General features: G+C 45.8%; 1 protein-coding gene across 5 annotated transcripts; it reads right to left on the bottom strand.

The window, feature by feature from the left end:
- Nucleotides 1–1,667: 1,667 nt before the first annotated feature.
- LOC106584003 (arginine/serine-rich protein PNISR-like) lies at nucleotides 1,668–9,891 on the bottom strand. Of its 5 annotated transcripts, none has more exons than XM_045704832.1 (12): nucleotides 9,788–9,891; nucleotides 8,830–8,951; nucleotides 8,479–8,661; nucleotides 7,917–8,164; nucleotides 7,622–7,808; nucleotides 7,186–7,445; nucleotides 6,866–7,006; nucleotides 5,272–5,371; nucleotides 4,566–4,619; nucleotides 3,866–4,051; nucleotides 2,492–3,779; nucleotides 1,668–2,009 (listed from the first exon to the last, which is right to left on the bottom strand). In XM_045704832.1, the coding sequence occupies exons 2-12, from the start codon at nucleotides 8,915–8,917 to the stop codon at nucleotides 1,979–1,981; spliced, it is 2,766 nt and encodes a 921-aa protein (XP_045560788.1). In that variant the 5' UTR covers nucleotides 8,918–8,951; nucleotides 9,788–9,891; the 3' UTR covers nucleotides 1,668–1,978. The 5 variants fall into 5 exon arrangements, with proteins under 5 accessions (XP_045560788.1, XP_045560793.1, XP_045560786.1 ...); XM_045704837.1 differs by having other exon boundaries at nucleotides 9,793–9,884; XM_045704830.1 differs by having other exon boundaries at nucleotides 9,533–9,840.
- Between the last annotated feature and the right edge of the window lie 2,292 nt (nucleotides 9,892–12,183).

Genomic DNA, 12,183 nt, shown 5'->3' with positions numbered 1-12,183 from the left:
ACTTTAAATGCAGATGTTTAATAGAATTACTTTTCATTAAAAAAAACAATACTTTTTTTATACATTGTGGTTAAGGTAGAGTATGATTTCATTTAATAATTTAATTAGAATTGTTTTAACACCAATCATAGTCAAACTATCGCAAACTGTTCGACTTGAAAAAATACAAAACATATTTTTTTTAAAGAGCCGTTTGGGAGCCAAAAGATCCGGCTCTTTTTGGTGAGCTGAGCCGAACGAGCCGGCTCACTGAAAAGAGACGGAATGCCCATCACTATAACAACGGCTCCCCAGCAAAGCGGGTCCGCCGAGTGCAGAAAGCCACCGCTCATCTGCGTGTGAGCAGTGTGGGTGCAATGATTGAATCATTTGTGTACATTTATTTTGCAACCCTCAGGCAGTGTGGTCAGCAGATCACCATGCACAATGCCAAGCTTCGGCTGGATTTTCCAACGTCTAATGGAAAGCCTTTGCATATCGCAGCAAAGGGGGGACCAACTCCATATTAATGCCCATGATTTTGGAATGAGATGTTCAACGAGCAGGTGTAGTGTATAACACTAAATCAAACACCTGCAGATGGCTATAGTTGTTTCATCTTGTTTCAGCTGAATGGATAAAGATTCATGTATGAACTGGTCGGTCCACATGTATAGCCGGCTGCATACGTTCCCTTTGGACGGTAAGATTAAACGACTCAATATCCCCATCTGTCGGCCTTCGGGCTAATATACCAGTCTTGTGTACTGCATTATTCTATCTTTCATACATAACATAAAACTGAAATTGTGCCAGTAATATGTACTTAACAAAAATATAAACGCAACATGCAATAATTTCAACTATTTTATTGAGTTACAGATCATATAAGGAAATCAGTCAATTGAAATAAATTAGGCCCTAATCTAAACTTCACATGACTGGGCAGGGGCGCAGCCATGTGTGGACCTGGGAGGGCATAGGCAAAAGGGCTTTATTACAGACAGAAATACTCCCGTTTCATCAGCTGTCTCACAGGTGAAGAAACCAGATGTGGAGGTTTGTGTGGTTACACGTGGTCTGCAGTTGTGAGGCCGGTTGGTTGTACGGCCGAATTTTCTAAAACGGCTTTGGAGGTGGCTTATGGTAGAAAAAATAACATTACATTCTCTGGCAACAGCTCTGGCGGACATTCCTGCAGTCAGCATGTTAATCGCACACTCCCTCAAAATGTAGACATCTGTGACAGAACTGCACATTTAAGAGTGGCCTTTCACAGTGCCCAGCACAAGGTGCACCTGTGTAATGATCATTTTGTTTAATCAGCTTCTAGATATGACACACCTGTCAGGTGGATGAATTATCTTGGCCAAGGAGAAATGCTCACTAACAAGGATGTAAACAAATTTGTGGACAAGATGAGAGAAATACACTTATTTCAACTCATGAAACATGGGACCAACACTTTATATGTTGCATTTTTATTTTGTTCAGTATATATAAAATATGGTGTGTAGTGTTCATATAGCTAAACTAACAAAATGTTCCTGTTTGCCTTTAGAATTTCTAAAAGACCATTCAAAAGGATCAATATGAATTAAATACAATTAAATGGCATGTTATCAATTGCACTCAATCCAAATTACTGCAGGTTTAATGACCCCCCAAATAAAGAAAATACTCAGAACAAGGGATCATTTCAGTTTTATTCAACAATTTACATTAATACGTTTATCCTGTTAAGCTTTTTAAAATGACACATCTTTCCAAGATTCTACTGACTACAAAGCCTCCGAGCTTTGCATGATAGAAGGCAAAAACCTAGCATTCAAAATGTCCTGTTTGCCGACTTGTCCTTAAAAATAACATATTTACAAAGATAGAAGGTTGGGAGGGGGAGTGGAGAGTTCACCTACACCATTGCCTCTATAATGAGACAAGCCTGTTAAACTCATGGAATTTAAAAGTAAAGTGCACAGATCAGGGAGCCCTGTGCTCCTCAACGCCTACGCCTGGCGGGAGACGTGGACCTGAAACAGATGCAAAGGGGAACATTAATGGTGCTGCACCACTCACACACACACTCATGCAAAATGACACACATGCAAAAGAAACAGTCACACGCTCACTGGGGCCCTGTTAATCATCAGCTCATCATGAGGACAATATATTGCATTGATTTCTGAATGAACTTGGTCACTCTCCTTTGGGAAGAACAGTTACTGCGTTCACACAAGGCACTAAAATAGATAGATATGCTGCACATGCCCAACAGGGGGCACTATGGAGACAGTGAGGAACAGAAACACGGCTACAAATGGTTCCTTTTTTTTTTAAACATATCACAAAAAGATTAATTATTTCTCTTTGTAAGGTAGACTTGAGCCCTGACAGAGAACAAGGAAAGTTGTGCAAAAAAAAAATACTACTGGGCAGTCCGCCTCCAACATGACACGCACACAACAGAAACATGATACAACAGAAAAAGAAATGGTAAAAAATGGAATACTACCTTGATCGTGACTTAGACTTGTTTTTGCGGCTTGCCTTCTTACCAGACTTGTGAGATTTTTCCGTTGATCTTGAGCGACTACGTTTGGATTTCTTAGACTTCTTTTCCTTGCTAAGCTCGGGGGTTTGGGACCTGCTCGACTCCGAGTCGGAGTACCTCTTGCTAGATTTGGCGGAGCCCTTCTTGCTAGCCTTGCTCTCCTGACGGGAGTGCTTGTCACCCTGAGGGTCTGTGTGATCGCTGCTCTCTTTCCTTTTCTTGGATTTTCCGTTGCTCTCCTCCGCCACCGCAGAGCTCACCTCCCTATCCCTCTCTTTCTCCTTGCCCCTCTCCTTTTCCTTCCCCTTCTCCCTTTCCCGCTCTTTCTCTTTGGCTTTCTGCCTCTCCTTCTTCCTATCTGACTCTTTCTCCTTCTCCTTCTTCTTCTCTTTCTCCTTCTTGTCATGGCTGCCGCTACGGTCTTTCTTCCTGTCCCTGTCCTTGCTGGAGGCTTTCTGCTTGTGCTTGCTGCTGCGGCTGTCCCTGCGCTCCCTGCTCCTCTTCCTGTCTCTGTCCCTCTCCTTGTCCCTGCTCTTGCTGCGGCTGTGACTGTCCCTGCGCTCCCTGCTCCTCTTCCTGTCTCTGTCCCTCTCCTTGTCCCTGCTCTTGCTGCGGCTGTGACTGTCCCTGCGCTCCCTGCTCCTCTTCCTGTCTCTGTCCCTCTCCTTGTCCCTGCTCTTGCTGCGGCTGGCCCTGTCCTTGGACCTGCTCTTGCCTCCCCTGCTGACCCTTCGCTCTCGAGAGTGGCTGTGGTTCCGGTGGCGGGCAGAGCGCTCTGCGCTGTGGTTCCGACTGCTTTTCCTCCTCTCCCGGGCCTTGTCGCCGCTGCGCTCCCCGTGACGTCTGTGGGAGCCGCGACTGTGGCTGCGCCGGCCGCCAACGCGGGCCCTGTGCGAGGAGGAGCGGCTGCGCCTCCTCTTCCTCCGGGGAGAGGAAGAGCGCGAAGAGGAGCGTGAGGAGGCTGAGGATGATGAGGAGAAGGAAGACGATTGGCTGCTGGCACTGCTGGAGCTGGAGCTGCTGCTGCGTCCGTTGCTGGGGGAACCGCTGGTGCCCCGCACTATGCCACGCTCCTTACCCCGACCCACCTGCCTGACCTCGTTGCTAACCTCAGGCTCACTGCGGGACTTGCGTCTCTCTGCTGTGGGTTCCGCCTCCCTCTCTCTCACTTCCTGTTTGTGGAGGCTCTCTAACTGACCCTCGTCATAATCCACCCTCTCTCTGCTCACTCTGTCCAATGCCATCTCTTCTGGAAGACAGACAGAAAACAAAACATATGTTAAACTCAAAGACAACGTCACCACTGCTTATTGATATTGCCTTTAGTTCCCTCACCACGTGCGTGTTGCGCCTCCTGCGCTTGTCTCTCCTGCAGCTCCCTCTCCTTACGTCGGAAGGCGTCTATCTTCTCCCGGATACGGTGGTGCAGCTCCTCCTCGTCCGTGTCGGAGGACTCGGATGCCTGGGCGCTGTGCTCCTCCTCGTCCTCACTCAAGTCCGAGCCATAGTCGCCAAGTCCACCTGCCACAACAGAGCCCCCAGCTTTTTGAGCAAGACCGTAGCAACTAGCCATACACCCAACCAAGCTTCCCATCAAAGACGAGTCTACTGTGTCTGTTTTCAACTGAACTCCACACTAGAAACCCACTGACACCCCACTTACTGTGAGATGGCATGCTCTTTAGTGTTCTGATAAGAAAATACTTTGTAAATCTAAGGCTAAGACACTCAAACTGTGCTGTGAAGGATTGCAAAATTTCAGAAACATTCCCCAAATTCCCAGTTTTATCAGAAATCCCGGGAGAATTCCAGGTTGGAGGATTCCCTTCCAACCGGAATAAAAAAATAACTAAATATTTTTGGTAATGTTTGGGGAATTTTGCAACCCTAGCTGTGAGGTGGACCCTTCCCTTCGGCTGCCTCAGTCACTCTTCTTGAGCTACTAAAGCAGTGAGGGGACAGGGGTTAGAGCTCTGATTCTTACCCAGCACCCCCCCCCAACCCTCCCACCTGGAAGAAAAGAAGGGGAACTCACCAATGCCGATCAGAGAAGTCAGTGCACTTGACTGTGCCAGCTGTTTGGCAGGCGCTTTGATTCACATCAACAACAGGAACAACATGTTAAAACACATAGAGCCACCATAGAGACAGCCACCATAGAGAAGTCTCTAGAGAAGGGGGCACAGATAATGCACTATTCACAAGAGCGGTCTTTGGCAAAAATAAATAAAAATAAAAAATAAAAAAATGACAAAACGGAGAGAAGAGAAGGGGTTAACAAACAACGTCTGTCACACACATTCAAAGTCAAGACAGTTGGAATAGGGGAGAAGAACCACTCTGTACTAATGCACTAGTGTCAGATAAACGGGGACTAGTCACTTGAATCTGATTTATAGGTGAGCGTTTGTTATAAAGTTCAGAAACAGTCATTCAGGAGGACCTTCAGGAGCAAGAACCAGGGAAAACAGTTTAGGTTACTGTTGTTTTGTTTTAAATACACCAGCTGCTCGGCTGTCTTTACCAGGGACATTTTCTTTTTCTTCCGTTGCATTAGCAGAGAATGGTTGAAGATGCATATGATCACATTTTGAAAATACTCCAAGTTTGCCACTCAATTACCCTGACTTACGGAGATGAATTGAGTGACGTTTTCAGACTATATAAAACAGGCTTAAACATGATGTCTTTGTGACAGGCACAGATGATGCGTGGGCTCGAGGAGACGGGGGTAAGCAGACCTTTGGTGGCTTTCCGGTGCGTCTCTTTCGCCACAGTTTGGATCTCCTCGTTGGTGACCTCCAGCAGGATCTCCGTCAGCAGAGTTTTAGTCACAATCATCTTTGGAGAAAAATTGAGAAAAGTCTGACATGAGTTAATGATAATCATTTGTTTGTTAAGAGGGCAATTTTTTGCAATCTTGGATAGGATAGAGAGATATATATATATATATATAGAAATTAGTGAACAGAGACCACTAATTTCAGAGCCACCATTTGAGCACCAGGGCTCTATAACATAACACAAAAAAAATGTATAACAAAAGACATCCTAATAGGGCTGGACGATGTGGCCGAAAAATTACATATAGATGTTTTCAAACTTATAGGCGATTCATGATATATACAAATTGTTGTTTTTTGTTCATATTTTCTCCAAATAAGCTTTGTTGTACAATTAAAAGGTCCAATACATTGATCTAATGAATTCAGGGCTTGTGAAATTATACCTAGGCTACATGTAAGCCGTCAACAACCCACTAATAATTTTAATATTTTATCAAGAGTTTAACCTGCTTTTTTGCAATAATAACTGATCTGGAGTTCAAGTCTGACTATTAAAATGTCCTTTTTGTTACAAATTTAACCAGAACCATGCATAATGCACTTCTTGTAGCAGGCATATTAGAAAACTAACGCAGGTCACAAACAATATCTCAAGCACAAGCCCACGTGCTAGTGATTAGCTAGCTAATCTTTATATTTCGAGTTAACTTGGATCTATTTGCTAGCTAACAAGTCAGAACAGTTGAATTGCTATGAACACACTTCTGTCCATCTCCAACTGTTTGAACAGCGTGTTAACATGTCCATTTTGTTCAGAATGGCATACCTTATTTCTCAGAATGAGAACAAATTGCCAATTCCTAATATAACGAGTGTTTTATGCTTATTGCAAATGTATAAAACACAGACTAGACAGCTAGTATAACGGTCTTTGGCTGAAATGCTGCTAGTGGTACCGCAATGCCACGCCTACAAACTGAGCATTCATTTCCCTGAATTTTCCGGTTTTTATTACAGTAAAATGTATAAATGTATTTCGGTGTCCATATGACCGATTCTGTTAGACCAAACCTCAAATACAAATAGTAAGTTGAAACTGCTTGTCAGATAGGAAGTGATCTCTCATCTTTGTTGTTGTGAGTGGCTAGGGAGGGGCTTGGTGTGTGTGTGTAAACACAGAGGAAGATGCGACGCGAGAGGTTTCGCTCTCGCCAAAATCAATCCAAATTTAGCCCAATGCGTTTCTATGGACATAAGCTTGGTCGCCTGCCTTCCCGCCTTTGGGACGATTCCCATTGTTAGGGAGGAGACATGAGCATCTCCTCATTATATACAGATCTCTGGTATAAATGGGAAGGTGCACACAGCACAGGAGCAAAAGAGATGAAACCAAAAAAAAGATATGAGCCTACAAGCCAACAAACGCTCATTAAAAAAAAGTTGATTCTTGCGATACAGGCATTTAGAATCTCGTGCAAGAATTCGATATATCGCCCAGCCCTACACCCACCCCAACGTGTCAGAATGGTAGCTGTAAGCAAACACTGACCAGCTGGAACTCTCTCTCCTCCTCAGTCATCTCTGGTTCGCTCTGGTCCTCCAGGGGAGGTGACGGGCTCCTGCTGGCCAGCTCCTGCTTCCTGGTCAGGACCCGGTCCTCATCTTCATCACCCTCTTCATCATCACTGTCCTGTTACAGGGGCGGGAAAGGGGTGGTAGGTCAGATATACAAAGATACGACAACAGGACCTCGTGAAAGCTCACAGTTTTACAGGAATATAATGAAATTATTTTGGGGATTTTTCAACCCATTGTTAATAAGGTTAATGGGATTCATGACGCCATGGAAACAAAGTGATTGATGCTTACAAATTTACTCTTGCGGGGTAAACGAGGCCCATCGCCTCCCTCGTCCACAGCGTCGCTCTCTTTGTCTTCATCTTTAGCCATTTCGGCACGCTGTTTCTCCATGCGCTCCTTCTCCAGCTTCTTCTGTTTCTCCCTGTCCATCTTCTCCAGGCCCTCTCGGATCCAGGCCGGCAGGGTGCGCCTCTTCACAGCATCTGAGAGGAGAGCCAGGTCATTGGATGCTGTGTGTGTGTGTCTGTTTTCCTGTGTGCCTGGGAAAGCTAATTGAGAAAAGTAGAGATCAACACAGACACAAAACATGGTGAGATACAACATTTTGGATGTTGTGGGTATTTTATGGCAAGAGAGTTGAAGCAAGCCTCTGCCTCTCTGACAGCAGTAAGTGTCCAGGGATGAAATCCTGAACACCACCCATTTAATGAGGATGTTTTTGTACCAAAGTGTTGGTGAAGATGCTCACCGAGGGCGGCAGCAGGAGCATCTTGTTTGGGGATCTGGATGGGGGATCTCTGGCGGTCCCTAAAGCCAGGGGGCCTGTCCCGTCTGTTCTGTGGGGGACCCTGCTGCCAGTATGGAGGGTGGAACCCTGTGGGTGTGGGGCCGTAGGTAGCAACCGCCCCGTGCTACAGAGAGAGAAAATGAGAAATGAGGACCATCCAAACTAGTTGAATGACAGAGAGACCCTATACAACAGCAGCCATGGAACTCTAATGTAACTGTGTGGCGTGTACCTGATAATCAAACTGGTTTATGGCCATTGGGTTCATGGCGTAGTTGTCGGGCTGACCCCCGAAGCCGTGGCTGTTCTGGGGGTAGACCCTGTGGTGGCCTTCAGAGAACTCCAGACTGTCCTGGCTGTTGCTGTCCTCAGAGGGAGCCACCACATCCATAGGTCCAGTCCCCATAGGTCCTGTTCCTGGGGGGATCCACACCTGGTCTATGGGAGGAGGAGGAGGAGGCTGACCGTGCATCCCCCATTCTGTAAACAATATGTACATTGTTATTGTTTATTAGGATCTCTTTAAGCCCACCAAAAGGCTTGTCTTACTAGAGACCATTCAAAAATCAAAAACGTACAGTTGCAGTCATGCCATTCTAAAATTAAACTACTGGACTGCAGTTCATTGGGGCACAGCTATGTTATTGTGGTGGATGTGAAATTCTCCCATAACATGTTCGTTGGAGTACATCGGTGACATCACACCATCCCTGAGATGTAAAGACAAATTATGTACAGACTGAGTATAGCAAGCATATATTCTCCATCCCCAGAAAATTACGCTAAGAGTTTACCAGGTTGCCACATTCGGCCAAAATTGGCGTCGCCCTGGAAGGAGCCATGGTTATTGGGCATCACAGGATCCATGCCAGGGATGTCCTGTCCATTAGGATGAATGTTCTGCTGGTCTACTGTAGGGCCTGTAGACTCTTTCTGAGCAATCCAGGCCTGGGCCAGTGCTGCCCAGTCCACTTGGCCTGCACCACACAGAGAGACAAGAGAAGCGTTGCTTGGGGTGTCATTTTGTAAAATTGTAAATAATGCAATGATTGAGCTGTCATTCTGCATGGTCAAAGCAATGTTACACCAATCCAATCTTGGATCTTTTCAACTTGTACAGTGCTCCATGCATACAGGTCACCCACTTGGATCTTGCTGGTGCTGGAAGGACTGCATCCACTGCTGCTGGTTCATAGGCCATTGCGGCCAGGGCTGTCCACCCTGGTCCCACATTTCTCACCCTGTAGTTCCTACGCCAGTAGCCTGCCTATGTGAGACAGAAGCATGATATGACATTACTGTAATTGAATAGTGATATTCTTAATGTGAACCGTCCATGCGAACTGTACTTATGATGAATGGCCGGGGTAGGACGTCATTGTAAAATAAGAATTTGTTCTTAACTGACTTGCCTACTTAAATAAAAGGTTCAATAAATACAAATAAATGTTTTAGCAAGCTAGTTTTGTAGCCTCGGTTATGTAAAGTTGGCTACATTGGGCGTTTCACCCAAATGGCTTCGGATCAAACAAGTAGCGTTAGTTTGATATCGATGCAGATGCTTTTTATTGACAGAAGCCAACGAATAGAAAAAGGCAAAGCTAAATTGCTAACCTTGATAGCTAATTGAGATCTGCGTAATTGTGGCTAGCTAGTTAGCTAGCTAACGTTCATGCCCCTAAGTTAACTCAGCTGGCTATGGATGTTTGCTGGGTGGCGCTAGCTAGCGAACGTTTGCACTTCACGCTACAAGTGGATTTCATTTACATTGCATGCACTTAATTTGTGATATCTAGGTAGGTAAACATGCTCGTGTTATATAATTTTATGTAAACTATTGTGCATTACTTGTCTGTTTCTTCAGTCAATGTTTTCCAAATTCCCCGGGCTCGGTGCGAAATGCAACTGGCTAACGTTAGCCAGCTAACAGTTAGCTATCGTCAGCTTGCTTGTTTTCAAGATTTGGGCTGGAAAGTTAGAAAATAGCTAGCTATAGTTTGGAATAATGCTTCAAAGACCAGTAGCTAACATCATCTACTGTAACATCTGCATCAGGAGAATGCACACAAACTAAACATCATAACACGCTTGAGCGTTTCCCACCTCACCGACTTGGTTCTTCTTCACCCCCGAGCACTCAAAATGGCTACGACCTGGAAGTAGTCTGGCTGGTAGCCACAGAGGCAACCTCGCCACAACCATTGGGGTCAAAAGTAGGCCTACTGATTGTAAATCATGGCCAAAGATCATGAGAAAGTGACAAAACAATCAACTTCACAATTATGCGGAAATGATATAATGTCATTCTCCTCTTACATATTACAGGCTATTTCCAAATAACAATTTGTCCCAAATTTGATTTAGTAGAGTAATTGTAAATATTTTAAAGTTCATGTTTTCATAGGTAGGCTAAATCTAACTACTTTAAATATGTTTTTTAAGGGTAGCGTTAGTGTAGCTTAATTTCTTCTAGTGTGAAGTAATTGGTAGCTTGGTAAACTATATTTTCAGAGTAGCTTCCCCAACACTGGAAGACATATTCCCATGAAATGAACATTGAGAGCTATGGATTTGAATAGGTCAATAAAGAGGAGATGGTGGTGGAACCGTATCGTGAGTTTCTCACACCACACACACACACACACACACACACACACACACACACACACACACACACACACACACACACACACACACACACACACACACACACACACACACCTATGGCCTGATTAAGACATATTCACTTGAAATGAACACTGGAGAAAATAAGTCATGGCGTAGATTACATTTTACATTACATTTAAGTCATTTAGCAGACGCTCTTATCCAGAGCGACTTACAAAATGGTGCATTCACCTTATGATATCCAGTGGAACAACCACTTTACAATAGTGCATCTAAATCTTTTAAGGGGGGTTAGAAGGGGGGGGGTTAGAAGGATTACTTTATCCTATCCTAGGTATTCCTTAAAGAGGTGGGGTTTCAGGTGTCTCCGGAAGGTGGTGATTGACTCCGCTGTCCTGGCGTCGTGAGGGAGCTTGTTCCACCATTGGGGTGCCAGAGCAGCGAACAGTTTTGACTGGGCTGAGCGGGAACTGTGCTTCCTCAGAGGTAGGGGGCCAGCAGGCCAGTGGTGGATGAACGCAGTGCCCTTGTTTGGGTGTAGGGCCTGATCAGAGCCTGAAGGTATGGAGGTGCCGTTCCCTTCACAGCTCCGTAGGCAATCACCATGGTCTTGTAGCGGATGCGAGCTTCAATTGGAAGCCAGTGGAGAGAGCGGAGGAGCGGGGTGACGTGAGAGAACTTGGGAAGGTTGAACACCAGACGGGCTGCGGCGTTCTGGATGAGTTGTAGGGGTTTAATGGCACAGGCAGGGAGGCCAGCCAACAGCGAGTTGCAGTAATCCAGACGGGGAGATGACAAGTGCCTGGATTAGGACCTGCGCCGCTTCCTGTGTGAGGCAGGGTCGTACTCTGCGAATGTTGTAGAGCATGAACCTACAGGATCGGGTCACCGCCTTGATGTTAGTGGAGAACGACAGGGTGTTGTCCAGGATCACGCCAAGGTTCTTAGCACTCTGGGAGGAGGACACAAGGATGTTGTCAACCGTGATGGCGAGATCATGGAACGGGCAGTCCTTCCCCGGGAGGAAGAGCAGCTCCGTCTTGCCGAGGTTCAGCTTGAGCTGGTGATCCGTCATCCACACTGATATGTCTGACAGACATGCAGAGATGCGATTCGCCGCCTGGTTATCAGAAGGGGGAAAGGAGAAGATTAATTGTGTGTCGTCTGCATAGCAATGATAGGAGAGACCATGTGAGGATATGACAGAGCCAAGTGACTTGGTGTATAGCGAGAATAGGAGAGGGCCTAGAACAGAGCCCTGGGGGACACCAGTGGTGAGAGCGCATGGTGCGGAGACAGATTCTCGCCACGCCACCTGGTAGGAGCGACCTGTCAGGTAGGACGCAATCCAAGCGTGGGCCGCGCCGGAGATGCCCAACTCGGAGAGGGTGGAGAGGAGGATCTGATGGTTCACAGTATCAAAGGCAGCAGATAGGTCTAGAATGATGAGAGCAGAGGAGAGAGAGTTAGCTTTAGCAGTGCGGAGAGCCTCCGTGACACAGAGAAGAGCAGTCTCAGTTGAATGCCCAGTCTTGAAACCTGACTGATTAGGATCAAGAAGGTCATTCTGAGAGAGATAGCAGGAGAGCTGGCCAAGGACGGCACGTAGATAAAAGAGGAACGGAGAATAGGTACAAGAAGACAGAGCTGTGGGAAAGAGTGAGCATCTTAGAAGAGGAGAGAAAGTGTTTACACGCACCTCTTTTCTACCTATACTCCACTTCTCTTTGTTTGCATTCTTATTAATCTTTGTATTCTCTGTATTCCTCTTTGTCTCATATTGGTTTCATGCGTGTTCTCTCCCCAACAGTTGAAGAGTAGTGAACAGTCCATGATGATGCTGACTCTGCCAGGGTGCTCAACAACCTAAA

The sequence above is a fragment of the Salmo salar genome, chromosome ssa02, assembly GCF_905237065.1.
Source record: "Salmo salar chromosome ssa02, Ssal_v3.1, whole genome shotgun sequence".
Classification (NCBI taxonomy): domain Eukaryota; kingdom Metazoa; phylum Chordata; class Actinopteri; order Salmoniformes; family Salmonidae; genus Salmo; species Salmo salar.
This window is presented reverse-complemented; position numbering and strand designations above follow the sequence as displayed.